The following is a 22395-nucleotide window of genomic DNA, read 5'->3' on the forward strand; positions in this document are numbered from 1 at the left end:
TGCTGTTACCCCCCAACATGTGAGAAAAGTGAGGTGACTGGGTGTTGAACCTCCAGCAGACTGGTCTTCAGCTCTGGGAGTCACAGTCATGGCACAGATGTTAAGCGTCAGTAAACTGCATAAAAGTAATGTTTCCACCGTTTAAAAAATCTATACTTCATTGTTCTTCATCTGCTCCGTGTTTCAGCGTTTCATCACTTTAAAGACAGCAAAACCACTCTGAAGATGGAAATTACAGACAGCAAGGGTTTTGCATGCAAAGGGTTGTTATTGTATCAAATTTGTCCCATAACAAATTATAGCATCTCTTCCTAACAGTTCATTTACGGTTGGCTTTTTTCTTCCTTAAATACCAAAAAATGATATAAAAGCAGAAAATCAGGCCAATGATTATAGTTCAAAAATGACTTGTATAAACCATGAAAGGGGAAAACAGGGTGGGGAGAGATTGGAGGAAAGTGGGAAAATCAAGGTACCATATAAAGATTAATGATTTTTAAAATAACATGTTCTTTTAAACTTTAACAGTGACATCGTTTTGAATTCACATCTCTTAGATCATACATCTTGGTGGAAGATGTAAGCCAGAGTCCTGAAAATAATGTAATTAATTCAAAAAAAGAAAACAAACTGCAGTGGTACAAGCGTAATGAGACTGCATAATATGTAATCTTCTGTTTAAATGTCAATATTTTTGAATTAAACAAGAAATTTAAGTGTCTGAGGGCTCCTCTGATTAAGCATGGATGTCCAGATTTAAAAACAAGTGCATCAGATCTGATTTCTGATAATAGCAGTATTAACAAAGGATCAAGGATTTCTGAAGAATACATATGCCCCATTCTCTACAGCAAATTCTTTTCACTCTGAGAGCCTGTTACTTTCTTGGTTCGGGTTCATACCCAGTTCTGCTGTGTTTTCTCGTGCTCTCCTTCCGTAGGGACCCAGGAGAACACAGACCTCCCCCTCGGGCGGGGGGCCCTGGGTGAAGGAACTGGGGTGGCAATGTTTCCAACAGAGCTGAAAGAATTGAGGTTACAAAATCATCTAAGGTGAGACCAATTTAGGTACAAATCACTCAATTACAGGAAATAAAAATCTTTAAGAATGAAACACATATATATATGGAAGATAATAAATACAGGTCAAGACTTCCTTTTTCTTAACAGTACTTTCATTTCATCTCCAGACTGATATGAAGCTGGAAACCAGGCTGATCCCCGATAATGGACCTCCCCAAGGTAAGGGAAAGGGTGGGGGGAGGGGACAAAAACATGATCACGTGTGTGACTGCATGTTGTTCAAGATTGGATTCCTAGACATTTCAAATCCTGCTAATTCTCCCTTATTGTGGCCGATTTTCACCTGAGCTTGCCTTCACGTAGGGGTGTGTGAGTGTCTTAAAAATGCATTGCACTGAAAGGAAAACACAGTGATTATATAAGATATGTTAGGAATATGGAAGTCAAAAGGAAGTTCGAAAAAGACAATAGGCTTTGCAATGCTGATATCAAAACTCAGAAAAGTACAGTAAACACTTAATGACAATGCCATGCACACTCTTTACCCCCCGCTTCCACCCACCCTTTGGCTCCCTAGAGAAAGGTTGCCCACAAAACAAGACCCATAAAGATCACTAAGCTCCCGGCATGCTTCGGGAGATGCAGCATTGCAAAAAACAAACAAATGAACAACAAAAAAAAATTAAACCCCCCCCAAGAGTGGAGGCAAAAAAGAAGCTCAAACGATCAATAAAGAACTTTTTGGCACATTAAATAAAACTGAAAACAATTTTTTTTCCAAAAGATGAAAAACGTTAACTTCAGGTAACACTACAAAGCCACCTCCAGAAAAGATCACCCATACACAAAGATACAGTTTTACATAATACAGCAGAACATGCACTCCCAAAGGATTCTATCAGACAATACAGAATAAGTAACAGCATATCACTCTTGGAGTGTTTTTGTGCAAAATTCTGAAAGGCCATGACCCGAATCACAGACTCAAAGTACAGAGCCATTGTCTACATTTGTGGACCCACGCCAGCCTATTTCTCTTCCCCGAAAGCCACTATCTCTCATTAGGAGATCACATTTGAGCCTTTGAGGTTCTGGGTTATTGTTCATTTTTTAGTAAGGGTGAAAATCTAATTTCTCGGGGGACTCTCATACATGAACATTTGCACTGGTTCAATGAGGTGGGAGAAGTCTTAACTTTCTCCAACATTCTTGAGGCAAAAACAATTCTGTTTGTCTCGATTAAAGATAACTTGACCCCGCATTAAAAAGAAAATAAAAAAGAAATGAAAGAACCCTGTGATTTTGCACAGGGCCGGCTGCAATTTGGAATGGGGTCTGGTAATGTTCTACCCATCCCACCCCTGGGGCTGGGGAACGTACTTGATTCTTGAGGTATAGAAGGATGCTCGGTTTAAATTGCATCATGAACTTTACACAGCAGGACCTGGGCCACTGCAATAAAAGGCTCAAAAAGGAACGTAGAGCAAGTGGAAGGTTTTACACTAAGTGCATTTCCAGTCATCAGGGGAAAAATTCAGAGAGAGAGGGAGAGAGAGAGAGGGAGGAGGAGAGAGATTAAGGAAGAAGGAATATGAATGAATGGAGAGAGAGAGATGGTGAAAGTTTACATCTGTGATTGTCATGTGAACAATCCACACAGGAGAGAATTGCTTTCCATTCCCCACCATTTGCACAAAGAAAACAAAGAAAGGGCAGATGATACAGTACCTCCATGGTCTGAGACTGATGCATGGCTTTGATTGCATTCTGTGCCATTGCCCTTGTAGAAAATGTGACAAACGCACAGCCTGTGGGAAACAAGGGGACAGGGAGCAGGAAAGACAAAAAACAACAAGACAAAAGGTTTGGACGCTTGTTAAACCAACACAGTCTACGAGAACTGCCACAGGACGACACTGTTCTCAGTAGTACATGAAATCAACAACTTCTCTCTTTGGTTTTTATCTCGTGTTGCTTTTTACTTACAGTGCTGACCTGCTAATCTGACCACAGCAGAAAGATTTACTGATGGATTGGTTGATTTATTTTTAAAATGGAGTCCAGGGGAAGGAGGCTGGGTACTTTCTTTTTTTAAGCCACGGGGCAGGGGGTGGGGTGGGGGGGTGGGGGGTGGGTGTTGAAATGCGCAAGACCTAGTTTGCATTTTCTAAAATAAAAAGTTGCGATTTTACATTTTCTCCTTGTCTATCTTGACTTAGGGCATCTACCCATTCCGGCTCTGTGTTTCAAACATGAGCCTTGATTTCTAAGCAGCAAATAGTAAAATTCTCACGCCCAGGGCAAATTAGCAACTAGATTCCAACAGCTCGAAATGTCAGCAAATAAATATACCTCATCTCTTCTGGGTAGTTAAAAAATAGATGTATAAATATACCCTCATGCTATTCAAATGCAAACAAATATACCCAAATCCTGTACAAACTACTTAGTAACTGTTAATGATGAACAAAAACAAATGCTCTGTTACTCTGGGAATATTCAACTGTGTATATGAAGTAAAATTTAAACACTTGCATTGGGTTTCTTATTTGTATCAAACCTTCCAGACTTTAAGTTGTGACTTGTGGATTCTTATCAGAGATTCCACCTCAAGTGTAACATACAGAAGACAATGTATATTTCTGTGAATGTCTCCCCTGAGACCCACAGAACTCTCCATGGCTATTTTTCTCCCCAGCCGTAAAATAACTAGAATCTACAGTGCTTGTTCCTGCTTCTTGTAGCAGTGCTGGCTACCATGCAGGTCACTGCTCCAGCTACATGGCTCACTGCCCTTTCCACTAATAAAAGCACTGCCTTCTGAAATTTACATTTTATTCATCATGCACCCTTGGGCTTCTCAGAGAAAAAGACTGTGAAATTAATGCAGATTCAGGCTGATTTTATAATAATACCACGGCACACTAAAAGCTTAGCTAAAGCAATGCTGACTATTTCACTTATGATCTCTAATGACTTTAAAAGTGCATTGATTTTCAGCTTCTTTAGCCTTGCACAGTTTGAACTTAGGTATCAGAGAATAATTTAGTGTTCTACTCAATTGCCTGAAAACATTATTATTATTACTACTTAAAAGATTTCCCAATGAAGCAGATCTAAACACCGAGGGGCTGAAGCTTGTCATCTCAGGGCGAGTGCACAAAAGTGGAATTCTGGCACCAATCACGTGAGATGGTTGCCTCTGTGGCCGGGAAGCCAAACAGAACATTCTACATCCAAACAACCAGCGGGTGGCTTGGTGTATGGGAGTCACTGTGGGAGCCATTAAACGCATTTTCTTTGTTTGCTCTGCATGGGTACCTGGTGAGATTATCAAGTCAATACTGTATTAGCACCTTTCAATCAAACAGCAGTAAGAGAAAGCAATGCCTGCCCACTACCCCCAAAGCACAACAACCACCAGTCATGAAAATAAGTCAATGCATTTTTTTTTTTGGCATCATGCTGTAATTTTTAATACACAAAAACTCTCTGTACATGGGAGGTTCCTCTCATTCACCTCCGTTAAGCTGTCCTCACTGAAGCCCGACGTCTAGCCCACGAAGAATGCCAAGCTACCTCCTATGGTTTTTCTGACGTTACAGCAGCTGGTGAAGCTGACTGTTTCAACATGCTGCCTGTACCTACAGTGGCTGTGGCTTTTGTCATCAACAGAAGCAGCTGGGCAGCCTTCTCTAAGGCACCTAGATGATGTGTGTGAGATCTACAACAGGACCTCTGCTGGCTCCATACTGAAATAGACTCAGCTCTAAAATGACAGAGTCCCCAATTTACCATCTGTTTCAAAGTAGTATCTCTTGAAGATTGTGATGATCAGTGGTACTATTAACAGAGGAAATAACGCTAAGAGATTTTTCTTTTTCATTTTTTTATTTTAAAAATTAAAAAAAAAAATTTGGTGCTGCGTGGCTTGCGGGATCTTGGTTCCCAGACCAGGGATCAATCCTCTGCCCCTGGCAGTGAAAGTGCAGACTCGTAACCACCGGACCGCCGGGGAAGTCCCTTCATTTCCTGTCTGGAGGCTACAGTAGAGGCACAAGCAAATCATCTAATGGAGGCATATTTGAGGCCATAGGAAGCCCAGACTAACTCTGCTTTTTTTTTTTTTTTTTTTTTGGCGGTACGCAGGCCCCTCACCACCGCGGCCCCTCCTGCCGCGGAGCACAGGCTCCGGACATGCAGGCCCAGCGGCCACGGCCTACGGGCTCAGCCGCTCCGCGGCATGTGGGATCCTCCTGGACCAGGGCACAAACCCGCGTCCCCTGCATCGGCAGGCGGACCCTCAACCGCTGCGCCACCAGGGAAGCCCCACTAACTCTGCTTTTAGGAGTCAAGAAGCCTGTTTCATTCACTTCGCTTGCTCTTATTATCTGGGAGCATGTGCCAAACCAACAGCTTCTAAACGGAGGTTAAGAATGCATAAAAAAATGTAAAATGTCAACAAAAATCAATAAGGCAGAGTTTATGCATCTACCACAATTTCAGAGCAGGCAGAGCTTTTGTAAGTAAGTTCGGGAGAAAGATCAAGCAATTAACAGGTCTCAAAAGCAAAGTCTTAGCAAGAGAACAATGAAATGATCTCTCTATAAACTCGAACCATTGCCCCTTCCCCTCTGTGAAACCTGCAATTAAAAGGCTGACTGATGCTTCTAATTATACAATCCTCATCCCATCCAAAAAATGATCTGACAAATCTGATGACTCCTTTAACTTTTTTATTCTACCGGCAGTGGTGCAGTAAGAGAGAACTGGCCTCCTAGGGGCTCTGTCAAGTTCCCTGCTGGGTGCTGTGTTCAATTACTTAAGGGAGAAAATTACTGTCATTTATTAAATGGGAGCACGTGCTGAAAGATTCACTCTCTCTGCTGCTCTGGATGAAGCTAAGCAACTTCAGAACCAAATGTTCGATGGGTTGGTAGCCAGTTAACCTTTGTAACATCTCTAAAACAGGAGGTCCTGGCTAGATTTTCATTTTCTTTTCAGCACCACTGAAAACACTGGCTTTGGGGTGGGCCCTCAAATCTGCACTTTTCACTAACGTAGGGTCACACAAACTCCTACAGTCAAAATGGGCTGCTGGCTTCTTCTACAAACCAGCCAGATGACTTCCCGCTGGACAGAAATGACTTAGGTCAGTTGTCCTCTTCTCTAAGATGAGCTTCTGGGTACAGCAGAGGCTACTGGGTCTTGACGGACAACTGCTCCGACCTTATAGGGTCAGCCCTCAACTGTTCTAGACTGTTGAGCATGCTGGTGACCGACCAAAATGCTGGAGAACTTAGATTGGGAGAAAAAAAATACAGGTACCAAGACAATAAAGCTATTTTTGGGGGGTGGGGTAAGATAGCCCATATATTACTGTCTCAAAGCTTCCAAATACATAATAGCAAAAAAAAAAAAAAAAAAAAAAAAGGCAAAAATTCCCTCTGTAAATGTGTCCAACCTGTAATTTAGCCTGCCACTATTTATTGTCTCCACTTGCAGAGTGTCAGAGATTGCTCATAGAAATGAAAGGAGCTGAACTCCTCCTATTTCAGTGAGGTTGTCTTCTTGCTGCTAAAATAGATAAATGATTGACTGGGAAAAGGTTTCTCAAAGTCATTTCCTCCTACAGACAGGATCTAAGGAAAGCACAGAGCAGATTTTGGAACCCAGCTATTACACTTGTCATTTCAGTTGAAAGGATATCTTAAACTCAGGTGTTCTACCTTTTCTCTAGGCTACATGAGAATTTTGAGAGAACTAGATGAATTCTTGCTCTGCATCAAAAAGAAGGGGAGAGAGAGAGAGAAAGTAATGAAAAAAGTAGAGGCACTTTTAAAAGCACATACAATGATGCCAGGGTCTCTTGCTTTTCTGCTGCTTCTTTGAAAGAGGAGCAACAGCTGCTATATGTTAACTGAAGGAAGCATAATTTAAAATAACTTGTGTGGCTGAGAAGATTTCAGCCTATGGAAACTTGTTTATAAATTCCTCTTCAGCTGTAGAAAGATCTTAATGCAGCCAATTTTTCCTCTCAGTATCTTTTGAGCAATGGCAGGGTTTAAACATATGCTATGAGTATAACATTGGAGCATCAAAAATAATACTCTAATGTGCAATCCCCAACGCTGGGTTAGTTTAGTTAAAACTGGCATGGAGAGATCTTTCATTCACGGCACCTGAGGCTGAGTGCGGACTAGGACTTAATAGTTGGCAAAAATCTCATCCCTGAGATGAGGTTGGAAGACTGTACCCAGAGCAGCATGACAAGATGCATTTAATAACCCAGGGGGCATCTGATAAAGGTTTCCACATATCTGAACCTTTGGGTACCACGTGGGCAAGACTAAAATGTCACGATCAGAACTGAGTCCTCTCCATGTACGTTTTAAAAGTCAAAAGCCCTCTCCCAATATCCTGATCAGATATAACGAAAATAAATGAGGATTTAATGGCTAAATCCAGTCTGTGGTCGCTAACATCCCTGAAGATACCGCCAATTCATTTGTCAAAGGTTTTGGCAGGAGAATGCTGGAACGCCATAAACACAGCTGGAATATTCTTAAACCAGCAGAAGGTTACCTTAAATGGCAGTGAAGATTTGACTGCAGTTTATGGGAAAGAAAAATGAAATCAACCCCTTCATTGTCTCTGAGTTACAGATATTTGGTTGCTATGGTGCAAGCAAACCTGGCAGACTGTACCCAAATAGTCCAATCGGACTGTGGGACTGTGGGTAAGTGAGAACATGTGTATTTTAGGAAATCAACATGCTAAGGTGACACTGTCCAGTAAGTATGTTGGCTCAGAAGCCTCAAGCTTTGATTCTGAGAGCAAACATCTCATTTCACTGGCCATGTGTGGGCTTGTGCTACCCTGGCTTGCTTTCTCAATGAAGGCTCACACAGCGGGCCTGAGAGGTAGATCTGCCACTGCAGAAGGATCTGAGTATCATAAGGGGCGTGAAAGCATCTCAAACCAGGTTTTCCAGATCAGAAAAAAACGGCAGAATGGGTTACTGCCCCCAAAGGGGAAAAAATGCACGTTCAGATGTGGGCATACCGCGTAAAGCGAGGCAGAGTCCTAACGTTCGTTGAGTGGTTTCAACAGGCTTGGCAGGTGCTGTCTATGTATAGGCATGACAATTTCCCAGCGGGATGGGGCAGAGAGGTCCCATCTTAAAACATGACACAGATCTGGGTGATGGTGAATAACTATGGGACTTTTAAAATAGTCTTTCTTGCCAATGTGTAGATCATGATATTTTTTTGTTTTTTTTTTTTTTTAGACAGTGATTCTAACTGAAAGCATAGCAGGGCTAAATAGGTACAAAGATGTGGGTCCTGGCAGCCCACTACTCTGATTTGGGGCAGGGGTACTGAATCAACAGCCTGGAGGAAGCTCAGGTTAACACCTGCCAGGTAGGAATGTCAACCACTGATGTGGCGGAGAATGAACGACACGTGACGCCTGCTGGGGACCCAGGGCTACTAACTGCCTCCTCTGTCTTCCTTCTTGTAGCTGAACTGGGCAAAAGCAAAAACAAGAAAAGTGAACCACTCAAGGGCACCTCTCCCTCATTATAATCAAATGGTTCGATTTAAATCCTTTCCTACTGACTAACTTACACCCTGGTTTAGCATTACAAGGTACTTTTCAGAGCAGCCAAGCTTTCATTTCACTTCATTTTTATTTATTTTGTAAACAGCTGAGCCAGCAACAGGCATGGAGACCAGAAATGCTGAGCGCCCCTGATCTGCAGCGCCGCACTTATTAATATTTGATTGAAAACGCCAATTCTTTAATGAAAGCAAAAGAGTAGCATGAAAGAGAACTGTTCTTTCAACAAATCACTGATTCAGGAACAGTCCCCAGTACCCGGGAGTCCCTGGGTCCTGCTAATTGAAAAATGCAACACTGTCTGTCCTTATATCTCAGAACAAATGAGAATAAATGAGTATTTTCTTTTCTTGCCACAGGGAATTCTCATCCGTTTGCCAGAAAATCAGAAATTATTTTTCTGTTAAAAAAAAGCGGGGGGCAGGGAGGAGGATTCTACTCTTTACGTTGAACCAGCAGTTGCATAAAATATTGATGAAAGTGCTCTCATCACTTGTTTCAGAAACAGGCTGCTTCTGGTGTCAAGTGCTGGTTCATCAATCAAACGGCAGATGGAATTGGTCAGGTTCTCCCATCAAGTACAGTGTCTTGACACCCTTTCCTGTGAAAGTTTTGACCATTTAAAAAAAATCTCATCTGCAAAAATAGCTAACATATGCTCAAGGATCTCTAGGCACCAATGCTCTTCATCACTGTCCCCACTGGACAGATGGAGAAATTGAGGCAGAGAATCAGTTTGTAAATCAGCAGAGGGAAAACAGGAGTCCAGCATTCCTACTTCATAGTCAAGGTCTCTGAAACACTATGCATGGCCTGGCTCTACAAAAACCTACCACGGCAGAAGCGAATCACACCCCATCAGACAAGCAGGACAGATATTAAGACTGCTGCCATTTTCGAGTGTGGAAACTGAGGACAGAGACAGGAAAATGAATGGACCACGCCCATGACGCATGTCAGGAGAAGTTCTGGGACTGGGCCCCAGGGTCACTGACCTCTAAGGCACTATACATTTCCCTATGCCTATCGGTTCTTTCTCCAAGCCGTACACCTTGGCAAATGCAAAAGTGCAATGATGACACGCAAGTTGTGACTGAGAATAGTCACAGGGAGACAACAGTGGTTCTTATGACTAAACTGGCAGCAGAAGAGGGATCGCAAAAATATTCTTTTGTCTTTCTTGCCTACTTAATTCTTCCTCAGCCCCGCTGCTTTTTCCCGTGGTATTCGCTCTCCTGGTCTGTCTGCCTATCTGCCTCTCCTGGATCAGATGTGATGATAAGCTCTCGTGGTGCGTATCTCCAGGATGGCACAGAGGGACCCAGGACCGAAATCCTGGTATCCTTCTGCCCGCGAGGCTGGATGGGAACCAGAGGCGATGCGGGTGCCCAGGACAAGGAACTATTTTGGGTGACACTGGTAAAGGCACACGTGGTAAGTGACAGATTAGCTCGAGGCACTGGGTCTGCTGTTTAGGGGCCCCACTCAACATCATGTCTTGCTCAGCTTTTAGACTCCCATCTTTCAGCGAGTGTTACGTGTCATTTCCAGGCCTCCTCCTCCTCCTTTTTTTTTTTTTTAAAAACCACCTTCAGAAGAAAATACAGGGATCACAAGCTTGGAGTCATTCCTCCCCCTCCTAGTTTTCCCCGAGATCACCTCTGTTTCAGGGCTTTGGAGGTGGAGGTAGGTGGAAACCTTTTGCTCCCTGTGCCTTCGATTCTAGCAGTTGGCATCACGAAGCTTTATGTCTAAAAGTCAAAAGAACAAATGTTCTTCCTCCCAGGGCGCTGAGTTTACGTAAGACCAGGGAGATGAATGAAAACTAGTCCCTTGATACTTAAGGCTTAACCTTTTCTTTCAACATGGGGCGCGGGCAGTGCAGTCCCAGAACCAGAGATGGGGAATGTAAAGACATTTCTACATGGAAACCCCATTAATTGAATGAAATCCTCTCTGTGTTGCAAAAAGACGGATTTCTTACGAGAATGGAGAAATGTGTTTTCCATGTGCGTCTTCCCCTGGGCCTCCTGGGCTGACTCAGGAAACTAGTCAGATGGCTGGGAACACGGTGACAAGCCTTATAAGCGGTTTAAGGAGGGAGGCGTGTGGGTCCATCCAAGGGGGAGGTAAACGTGGACGGAAGAGAGTCATCTCCAGCTACCTTGCGTGGCTGCTCGCGGAAACACTGGTTTTCGTCCGCACTCGAAGCCCCAGCCTTTGCCTCTATCACGGTGACAAAGAAGAACCTACAATCTTCTCCTGGACGAAGTCACTTCTCTGTCACTTAATGGATCCCTGTGTTTAGGACTCCAGGAGCTTTGCTCTTTGCCATAAAACCCTAATGCCCTGAGACAGGCCTGGTTACCCTGAGTCTGTATCTGCACTATGCGGGGACAGGGGCCTTTCTTCTTGGTTTATTTCTCAGTCAAGAGGCCCACACGCTCAGCATTCTCCCAGGCACAGGCACAAAGCCAGAAGACTAAGATGCGAGCGGCAAACATTCTCTCTCGCTCTCCGCATCTCTCCCTCATACCTCCCAAAGCTCCTTCAATGTGAGATTGAAGAGGGATGTGTAACGGCAGGGCAGCCTGTGGGCCTCCCGTCTGACAGCGATAACCTGGGCTAATATGCTGCCACTAGGACCTTCTTGACTTGAGAAATAAAAGGTGATCATCCCAGCTATGGTGAAAAGTTTGGGTTGGATAACTTCGTCCCGCAGGACGTATCTCAGGGTGACCTCTTGCTGCGTGTGGGAGCTATGTCTACCTTGACTGGGACACAGAGCTCCAATTAGCACTTAAGGGCAGAGGCTCTGCAGAGAGCACACTCACCTCGACTCAGCCCGTCGGGTCCCCGGAGGATCCGGCATTCTTCTATCTGGCCAAATGGAGAGAACATCACCCGGATATCGTTCTCATTACACTTCTTCGAAACCATTCCTATGAACAATTTTCTGTCTTCCACGGCTAGGAGAGAGAAATAATGAATGAGCCAAGGCCACTTCACCTTCCTCCTCGTAATCAATGCGTCATCACCACCTCCGACTGGGTCCCGAGGCTAACTCTTCAGACACCCAGGCCACCTTCCTCCTCCACACGTGCCGTCTCTGCTCTCCCCACCCTTGCTCGGCATCTCGGCTCCTGTTCCAACGCTGGGAGCTTGTTTATTAATAAAACAACTTCAAAGGACACGAAACGCTGTTTTTAAGTCCTTTCCCCCCATTTGGAAGCAGTAATATGTTTACTAAAATGTTAAAGTTCTAAGTAACTGCTAAATGCTACTGTCCCATAGAGATATTTTGGGATACAGATTTTAATGTTTTTTTTTTTTTGGGGGGGGGGTAGATGTTCTTTTAACTTGAGTGACAGCGAAAGAGAAAGATCGGGAGAGGAAAAATAACAGAAGCAGATATAGTGGAAAATTGATAAACAAAACTTTTAACAAAGGATTCAGTGGAAGAAAACATTCTCCTTCCCTGATTTCAAATAGCTTTGTCCCCACTGGTCCAGATGAGAACAGGAGACAGGAGAGACGTGAATTTCTCCAGAGAGCTGGTTAAGGGGCCTTCTGTCCATAGCACTGGCTACGCAGCCCTACCCAGGTCAGCACATGTGGTCTGCACCTTACAACTAAAGCTGAAGGCAACTGTGGCCAAGTCAGTGGGGCTGCGGTTATCTGAGAATCATGTCAGCGTGGCCCCAATCTCGGGGTGAAACCCGTCACCAGAAAAAGAACAAGGAAGGAATAATGCTATTCTGCCCACTTGGAGGTAGGATTCTTGATGAACAGAAACGCCTTTTGGGCGTCAGGGCAACAACGTGCAAATTCTAACCATGGAAGCTGTCAGTGGGTAAAGACTAGGGAAGGTTTACCTCTGGTGACCGGGGAGATTTGTTTCCCTAAACTGACATGCTTGTGCTCAGGATAACTGGCCTACACTCAGCCTCAAAGGCACGATTATTATGGATTTCAAGACAGTGTTTGGAGCCGTTTGTAGGAGACAGAGCAAAAGATCGTCCTGGAAGCCCTCAGGGAGAAGTCTTGCTTACTTCCCATGTTTCCTTTCAATCCATTTCTTAGAATTAAAATAAAAAAAAAAAAAAGAAAGAAAGATAGCCGGCTACACCAGCACTTCAGAAGGTCCTAGCTTACGGGATCATTTTATATCTGTATTATAATCTTGTCATTGCTATTTAATTGGCTTTTATTTCTGTTTTTCTTACTCTTTTTTCTGGACAGTAAGTGTCTCATTATCATTTAACTGGCAAGAGTGTATTCTAGACTTGCCAGGGCCAGTTGCTTCGGGTACGTAAGTCAGAATCCCTGGTCTGTGTCTTCCAGGAGCCGGGACGGAAGATCTATAATGGAACAGAGACTCATTTACTCTGAAGCAGCTCCGTCCAGTAGAACTCGGGGAGAAGGGGAAAGTTTGGTCTGTGACGTCCACCCCAGTGGCGAAAACCATGTGTGGCCACTGGGCACTTGAAAGGTGGCTAGTGTGATCGAGAAAGTGAATTTTTCATGTGATGTAATTTTAACTAATTTAAAATTTAAAAGCTGCATGTGACTACTATATTGGACAAGGGTGGCGCTGAGGGGCTAAGAGCTCCTAGTTGTAGACTCCCAGGCCGGAAGTAACAGACGTGAAAGACGTTTTGTCTGACTGTAAAGAGATGCCAAGGCCCAGCAGGGGGAAGGATCTGGCCAAGGATCATTCTACAAGGAGGTGGCCCAACCTGCACCAGGTTCTGGTACCTTCTTCAGCGCAGGGTTCTGCTCACTCTTCTGTGTTTCTGACAAGTCCAGAGGAGGCAGATGAGGCTGGGAGGGTAGGGCAGTGCTGTGACTGGGAGACCCTGGTCCTCGTTCCAGTGCTGCCATGAAGGTGATGGGTGACCTTGGAGGACGAGCTGACCTCTGTGGACCTGAGTCTTGTCATCCACAGAATGAAGGTTTCAACTTGATTCTTTTTCCTCTTCTCTTTCCTTTCCCTCTCTCTCTCAAGTGGTGGAGAGAAGGCAGCCTGGTTACACGCTTTGGCTGAATGAAGCACTTGAACATGGACTTCAGCATCGCTTTCTACCCAGCCTCTCTCTCCACACTGGTGGAGGCTCCCAAGACAACGCAGAGAAACGAGGGCTCCAAAGGATACAGGTTGAAAACCACAATTACACAATCCTTGTGAACTACGAATCGGGTACCAGAGTTTGAGAAAGGCTTGATGTTAGATGTGGAATTGAAACCGGACTTTAAGAAGCACGGGCAGGGTCTGGATGGACTGGTAGTGTGCTGGGGGCATCACGTACTAACCGAACAAGGCGCAGAGTCAGGAATGAATAAGGACTGTCTTTGTGGTGGACGGAGGAAGGCAGCCTGACTGAAGCACAACAGGGACCATTTTCTGCTTCATCTGCAGAGAGGGGCCTGATGCAGAAGGAAGGTCACAGGTGGTCCAGGGCCACCGCCTGTGTTGAGCTTCCTCAGGGAGAAAGGGGGTGTCACTGGCTCTGATGCTGAGGACTCTACTTGCTTTATGTAGATGAAGAGTTTTAAATTTAAGAAGTCCTTCTTTCTCCTGTCAGAGTAAGTGGACTACCGATGATCTACTAGGAACTGGTGAAAGCATAGTAAGTTGAGGGCTGTGTTGGCACTGGGGTCTAAGAATTAGAAGCATCAGATGCCCCAGAAGAGGTGCTTTCTTTCCAACGGGAGCCTTTGACCTCCAGTGCGATGCCAGACTCCTCAGCATGCGAGGAATCCAGTGGCCCTGAGGGCACGTGGCATTCCCTTGAAGCAGAAGGGGAACGGATGGGACTGGCAGAAACGGGGCTGGGGAGGGAGGGAAAACTTGCAGCTGTAGTTCTTGCCCCCCGCCCTGATCCCTTCCTGCCCTCATCTCTGGGACTCCTACCCCGAGGAAGCTATGGCTGATACCTTGACGAGTAGAAAAAAATTTCTGTTGTAGTTCTTCTTATCCTGAAGAATCAGGTTTTCAAACAAAAGCAAAGGATAAAGTCCCAGTTGGTCCTTGGTTTCCCTGATAAACCGATAATGACGGTATTTAGCGAAGACAATTTTCGGGCTTTGAGCTTCAGGGTGCGGGATGCTATAGTCAACTAAATGTGCAGCTCCCGAGAAGCTCAAGTATGACTTTTTTCCTAAGATGGATTTACGAAAAATGGAAACCATTTACGAAGCAATCCTGACTTCTTAGGCACAATGAAGGGGGTAAACTCAGGCAGGGAAATGAAAGATAACTGTCACTTTTTTCAGTAACAAGTATTAGCTAAAAAGAAAAGGAAATCTGCACCCTCCATATGCTACTGAAAGTGCTAACTTCCTTTCCTGTGTGTGTGTCGGCACGTGTGTGCATGTATAAAGGAACCTGGATGTTGGCAAACCTTCTGCAAGCCAAAGTAGCTCTGTGGTTTTCACAGTTGGGCCTTGTTTGCTTTACTGGCAAAATGGGAATAGCTACAAAGATCCAGCTTTCCTCTCAGTGAGTTTTCCCGCTCTTCCAGTGAAAATCTTTATTCCTAGGATCCCCATTCTAAGGATCGCTAAACAGCTTTGTCAACATTTTAAACAAACTTAATTATCTTGAAATCACTTAACTTTTTCATCAATGTTTGATGAATTTCCTGGTGGGCTTTTCCTAAGTATTCATGGGCAGTTAAGTATCTCACCAGTTTTTTCAATCCACAAGAATGCCAATTGCTTAGATAAACCTAACATGTTCACAGTATTCTGCTAAGTGCTTTAGGGGAACTAAAAAAAAAAAAAAAAAAAAAAAAAAGAAAAGAAAAGATAAGGTGTTTGCCCTCTAAAGAAAAAGTCTGTTTTCCTTTAGGATAACCAATGAATGAATGAGGGGAAATACTTCATATACCACGTGCTGCACAGGTGGGGTTGCTGCCGTCAATAACAGTAGCAGAACTGAAAGTGGATTCATACCAGTGACCACTGCCAGCTCCCCTTCCGTGGTATAAATGAGAAGGGGTTAATATTAAATACAAGTGGGGACTTTTTTAAGTTCAGGGACTAGAAACTTCATTTTTTTAAAACCCCCCTAATTGTAAGTCTGTGCTAACACACCGGTGTACAATCTGTCAAAGTCACACCTGGATTCGGGGCGGCCTGAATTAATTAACAACTTTTCAATGTGTTAGTGCTAACATATGGCATTTAATTACGGCCTCCGAATCCACGGGTCTCTCTACTTTGAATTTCAAAATGATTTCTTCATCTTCTAGTACATCAGCAAGGGACTGCACGGGAACACCCTGGATTCCTATCTCTACAGGCCTCGCCCTCCCCAGGATGACAACGTCGGGTCATCCTGACTCTTGTGATCTCGGAACTTGATGCACAGCCACGGGGGGTTTCAGATGCCTTGAGGAAAGAGATTGGCGGGGAGGGGGGGGGGTGCGTTTAAATGGCATTTCTGGATTCGAGGCTCTAAGGACCCTGACAAGCTGTGAGGTTGGAGGTTAAAGCTCTGATACTCTGCCTACAGAGTCAAAAATAATCCTTCAAGTCAGAAGTGTGACCTCACAGTGAACACTGGCTCCAGCTCCCGAGACTCCAAAAACAGAACCAAAGGCAACTGCCACGACTTCCTTGTCACCCACTGCTGGACCGACTTCAGATCCAGCAACTGCGTTTCACTTTCGATCTCGCACGGCTGGTTGCTTTTTCTGCATAGTGATGGAAGGTTAAAAGCAGGAAAACAGGCCCTCCAATGGGAGAGAGAATGATAAAGAGTGACTACGTGTGTGTGAGTGTGGCTGGTCCCTGAAGTAATCCAGGCCTCCTCCAATGCCCTTCCTGTGCCATCCACTCAACTAGGTGTCAGGGAAAAATCACCAAAAAAGGTGGGTGCTGTTGAAATCTGGGTATATACTCGGTGTGTTCTTCTCAAAGTCCCTGACATCGTATTGCCAATCCAGAGGAGGATCCGTTGTTTGGATACCTGGCGCAGAAGAAGCATAAGAAATGGAAGATGCTCGGAGCTTACATAAATGCGCTAGAGACTGCAGCTGAAATCAGAGCCACTGGAAGGGCAGGTTCTAGGAAGCCGTGGAGATTTCAGAAGCCCGTTCGGTAAGAGAGTAAAGTGCAGGGCAGATACAGCAGACTAACATTTCTGGGCTTTGTCAGAATCCCTGCATGGACAAAAGCTTAAAAGAGTGATTGCTTTTCCGGAATTCGTTTGTCCATCACTAATGAATCTGTGATGAGCCTTGCTCAGCAAATACGAAGTTCGGGAAATCTGAACACAATGATAATGAAGAGAGTAACTGTTTCACTGTGATGAGCCCTTTGTGTCATCCATAAATGTCAGCAAACTCAAAAAAAAAGTGCAATTAGAGCTCGTTATACTTCTTTCACAACCACAGGAGCTATTTCGAGCATCTGAGCCAAAGAAATCTTGGTGCTCTCTGAGCTGCAGAAACTATGCTTACCTGTTAAAAATGTCATGTGGAATCAGAAAAGGCTTGCAGCTTTTATCCCTGGCTTTGGGAAATGATACCTTTCTCCTGATTCTTCCAAGGACAACCCTGAAGTCTGCTCATGGCTATGCAAGGTGGGGGTCCCTCTGAGCCTCCGTGAAGAAGAGCTCTTTCAAAGCAGCTTTTGGTCCATTTACACTGTTGGACTTTTTCTTTTTACTGGAAAGTCAGAAAATGAAGGTAGATCTGCAAGCAAAGGGACAACTGGCCCAGCAAGAAGGTTTGGGTGTTTTCCTTCAGGTGCAAAGGTCTAAGCTTTGGCGGGAAGAGCCCAAGGCCGGAAGGGCTGGCCTCTGCTCTCAGGATGCAGGAAAACAACTACCTCAGCTGGCTGGGGCTAGGCCGCCAACGCAGCAGACTGCACGCACGCTACGTGCCAGGTGTCACGCCAAGCTCTGTGGCTGTTAACTGCATGACGACTCTGTAAGGCGGGCCTTACAGGAAGAGCACAGACTAGGCTTCCGGAGCCCCTCTTACAGCGGGAGAGACGGAGGCTGCGTGAGGTTAGTAAAGAACTTGCTCAAGGTCACAGCCAGTAAGTGCAGGGTCCGGGTCAAGTCCGGGCTCCTCAAAATAGATTTCACCTGCTACCCTGGGGCGCTTCCTGAAAAATGGCATTTTTAGGTATTTGCTCATCTTAGTAGAACGGAGCCCAATCATGCTTGGATTTTGAGATCGTGCAACATGGGGTGTGCCCACGGCAGTTTGATTCTGTTGCTGTGGTTTTAGGTCCAAAGCAAACACTACCCTCAGTGTCCACAGGAGACAGAGGACAGCAAGGGCAGCTGACCATTCTGAGCCCTCCCGGCAGCTACCCTGTGGACAGTCAGGGTTCGCACCTGCACAGGAGAAAATGCAGAAGAAGAAACCCTTTCTCGGTTCAACTCTTTGGGTATTTTAAGTCAGACATTTCCAACTTGGTTCTCTCTTCTGTCACGTTTTTATCACTATGGCCTAAGGTTCAGACGAACCCCCTCCTGCAGACTTTGATCCCATGGCCCGTGTCCTGACACGGTTTGGAGAATTATGGGGCCAAAGGACAGAGGGCATCTCCTGGTGGCCGGATGTGCCAGGATGACCTTCACTGATGGAATTCATCCCACAAATTCTAGATCCATCCCGCCTCTCTCCCAGGAGGAAGAGAACAGATTGTAACACACACTCCTGGAACAAATCGGCACGAGGAGATGGCCTTCTGCCTGGGCAGACACACTCGGCGAAGGCCCCTAAAGGCCAGGGAACACTGACCAACATCTTATAGAAGTGCTCGAACATTTACAAGGCACTGTCACAAACATCTTCTATGAGTCTTAAAAAAAAGCTCATCTATGAGAGGCAATTAGCATTATTCCCATTTTATGAATGAGGAGATCAAAGTCTGGTCTTCAAGTGATTATTAGATACTGAAACCAGTGACAACGAATGTGAGTTCCAGCAGGTAAGGGACAGTGTCTTTTGTGTCCTTTTCTTCTTTTAAAAATTCACGGCTGCAGTCCCAGCCTCTGGCAACATGCCTGGCACATAGTAAGTAAGCGATGAATAACTGTCAAGTCAAGGAGTGAGGCGACTGGACCAAGATCCCACAACAAAGCAGGGGTGGATTTTAGACCCTCTGACATTCAACGCCACGCCTGTGATAAAGTACTGTAGGAAAAAGGGAGTTAGACTTGCAGAGAAGTGTGTGGCTGGTGAGGAGACGGTGGGGAAAGCACCAACATCTATTCTCCGACAGACACCACCGTACGATGTGGAATTTCTTTCGAAACTGTCTAGTGTATGGGGCCGGAAAATGGGCTGCACTACAATTAGCAAAAGAAAATACCTCGTGGAGAGACGCGGAGCCCCGTCATAATTTACACTGGCAGACAATGCAGATCTCTAAGTGTACGGCTTCTGCTCCATGACTAATCAATGAGGTGCAGAGCTGCCCGGAGGAAGGCGGCCATGCTGACCATGTCAGTCTTGTGGGGCAGGAGAGGGCTGAGGTCTAGGAAGGTAGACGATTCCTTTAACATACAATGCAGCCAGTCCAAAGAACAAAACAGGGACAGAAGGTTTGCAGAAGTGGGAGCAAAAACTTCAGAGAGAAACGGGGTTAGCAACCCTCCGGTGTCTTGGAGAGGCAAGTCTCAATTATTTCACCGACCTCATCAAATGCATATTTTTGTTTTGTTTTGTTTTTGCACCGACTGTATGTTTATTTAATCAGCCGACGGAATTCTCAGTGAATGTGGATGCAAATGCATGGATACAACCTAGAGAAAAGTGCAGTGAGACAGTCGCAAAGCCAGAGGACCAAAGGGAGGGGGTGGGAAAAAGACAGCCTCATTCTTGGTGGGCGATGCCCTTCTCACTCACCTTCTCTGCATAGTATAAGGTCACCCCTCCCCATCAGGTGCCCAAGCTGCTGTCAGAGGAGGTGAACAACAGCCACAGGGTGGCCACACAGAGCAAGCCCCAAACAGGGACACAGAAAGCCGTTCCTTGTAGCATCTTCACAGGTCTCTACCCCAAAGATACCGGAGGCAGGAGGGCGAGGTACCCACCGCGATGGAGGTTTCCCGGAGCACATCTCTCTGCCTTCCCCAGAGAAACAGCACCGGGGCCAGCTCTCCCCGCCCCCCACCTCACGTCTTCACTTAAAGGAACAGACGGGAAAGGAAGACAGTCACCACCTACCGTTTGATTTTTCGCTATCTGCAGGTTTCATCTGAATGGGGTGATGCATCTAAAAATAGAAAAGTGAGAAAGTAAAGGCAGATCGAACAAACAGTCTCAGAAACCCCACGCCACTCAACACGACTGCTGATATTGTTATAAGGGCACGTAAATAATAACGAGACCTCTCACAGTTAAAATGAGCCACCTTAAAATGCAAGCATGTGTTCGATGTTCAGCAAACAGGATGCTTTTAAGTCCCGGGGCGCTGTGACATGGATCTTAACACGTGGGCTTTGCAGTCAGGCTCAAGTTCAAAACCTGGTCCTGCCATTCCATATGGTTTCTGCCTGGATCTTACAGGTAATTCTGGTTCTGCCATTCATTACAACTACGTGACCTCGGGCAAGCGTCTTAACTTCTCTGAGCTTCAGTCTTCTCATCTGCGAGATGGAGGTGACCCCCGCATAGTAGGGCCACGAGAATCACCTGAGAAAATGCATGTGACGTGCTTAATGAATGAGGCATAGAAAAAAAAAAAAAGTTATTGTTATTTTGTATTATTACAAATTTAAACACAGATGATCTGTTTTTCTTCCGGCCGTTCTATGTCTGCTGCATGGCTGTTTCTTAGAGTTCTGAGTAATCTGAAGGTCGACCAGTTGATTGATTGAGGCGCCATTATCCCATTTTTATTAAACACGAGGTGTGAAACAGGAAATGCAGAGGCACGGAAAGAATGGAAGGAAGGAGAGAGGGAGGGAGGAGGAAAAGCGGGAGTGAGGGGCTTACGATCACATTCGGTACATACGTAGGAGGAGGAAGCGCCTGAGACAAAGGGGAACCAAGATCCTGCATCGTGGCAGAACAAGACGCTCTACGGTTCTTTAAACGATGCCAATCACATCATTGTGGTGTGATCTGGAGATCTGCAGAGCACAGAAAGCTGCCACCATTTCCAATTAAAATAAATTCCTCAAATGACTTTCATGGGTTCTCTTGCTTCATATTTCATCCTACCCCAAGGAACGTCGCAGCCACAGGGTAGATGGAATCAGTGGCTGTGCAAATGCTTTTATTATAATGGGCCCTATTCTCTCTGAACCTTTAATTTCCCCAGTGGACTTCCCTTACTTGCCAGCCACAGCTCTGGGCTTTATCTAATTGAAATGAAAGGGGATTGGTACTGGGCTCTGGCACTGAAATGATGGGAAATGATTATCAGGCGGTCGAGACCACGTGCACCTAATGCCTGCCAGGGTCTTCAAAACACAAGAGGAAGAGGTAAGAGGGAGCGGTATCCGGGGACAAGAGGCTAAATAATTCAGAGCTGCTTCGTTTATTCTCAAAGGCAAGATGCTCTCACGCACAGAACACAGGCCTGGAGTTGTGGGGTCTACTTGTATTCTCACTTCACTCATTAACATGCTCAATTTGTAGAGAAGAGACTAACATGAGAATGGGATGCTTAGGAGTCAGTAAGTCGACCTGCCTTTTAAGAAAAGGTGCTTTGGGAGCCCAGGGGAGCAGATACCTCATTCTGCCTGGTGAGGGAGGTGGGGGGATTTTGGCAAAGGGCCCATCTGCTTCGAGTCCTAAAGGCTGGTTGGACTTGCCAGCAGAGGAAGGGGGTGGCCCTTGAAACGAACGGACAACGCCACACAAGGACACCGTGGTGAGAAAGCCCTCAGTCCTCCTGGAGGGAGTCCACAGTGTGAGGGCGGAAGGCACGAGAAGGGGCTGCCAGGGCGGCCGGCATCCAGGCCTTAGAGGATCCCACGTGCTAAGGGGCTGAAATTTCCTCTAAAAGTCAACGATCAGGCATAGAATATTTAAGGAGCAAGGCAACGAGATCCCATCTGCGTCCTTGAAAAGTCATTTTTGGCTGCAGTGTGGAGGATGGATGGTAGAAGAGAGACACAGGAGGCAGGGAGAACAGTTAAGAGGCTACTGCAACAGCCCACGTACAGCAGGGAAGGTCTAAACCTCAGAGGTAACTGGCTGGTTGTAGGGAGGAGGGGGCAGCGGGACCCCAGGCCTGGACAACTAAACGTGTAGTGGGATCACTGCCTATTCATTTCACTTTTGTGTCCTATACATAACGTTGTGTCCTGTATATAACTGCCTAAATCGGGAAAACACGAGAGAGCAGTTCGGGGAGGGGGTGTAGAGACTGATGGGCACAGGTCAGGACACGCTGCGTTTGGGGTGAAGTTGGAAATGTGGGTTTCGAGCTGTTGGGACAGCTCTGGGAGGTGGTGGAAGCCCCGGGCGTGGCTGAAACTGTCCAGAGAGGGAAATGAGGAGTGAAGAGAGACAAGAGCCAGGGGCAGAACTGTGGAGAACAGCCAGGAAGGGGAGTCTAAGGGGGACAGAGCAAAGGGCCATCCAGAGAGGCAGGAGCAGAAGAGCTGGCCCCACTGGAGCCACGCAGGGAGTTTCAAGAACAAGGCGATGGTCAGAGCAAGTGCTCTTAGACGCTACGATGAAAACGCCCCAGTATCCTTCCGGGTTTGGCAATACAAATTTTTTTTTTTAAGGGAATTTATCAAAACAGTTTCTGTTGGGTGGTAGGG

The 22395-nt window shown here is 45.6% G+C and overlaps 1 protein-coding gene across 21 annotated transcripts in view; it reads right to left on the reverse strand.

Moving 5' to 3' along the window:
* The window catches only part of CELF2 (CUGBP Elav-like family member 2), a 526008-nt gene that overhangs the window by 64605 nt on the left and 439008 nt on the right, over positions 1–22395 (reverse strand). For 18 of the 21 annotated variants that reach the window (XM_029237418.1, XM_029237419.1, XM_029237421.1 and 15 more), the window contains 3 exons: positions 19841–19889; positions 11480–11614; positions 2751–2830 (listed from right to left, as the gene is read on the reverse strand). In XM_029237418.1, coding sequence (XP_029093251.1) covers positions 2751–2830; positions 11480–11614; positions 19841–19889 — 264 coding nt within the window. The remainder of the gene's footprint in view (positions 1–2750; positions 2831–11479; positions 11615–19840; positions 19890–22395) is intronic. The other 3 variants (XM_029237438.1, XM_029237436.1, XM_029237437.1) reach the window with 1 other exon arrangement.

This window comes from Monodon monoceros, unplaced genomic scaffold (genome assembly GCF_005190385.1).
Source record: "Monodon monoceros isolate NGI ecotype Baffin Bay Population unplaced genomic scaffold, NGI_Narwhal_1 Super_Scaffold_21, whole genome shotgun sequence".
NCBI lineage: Eukaryota > Metazoa > Chordata > Mammalia > Artiodactyla > Monodontidae > Monodon > Monodon monoceros.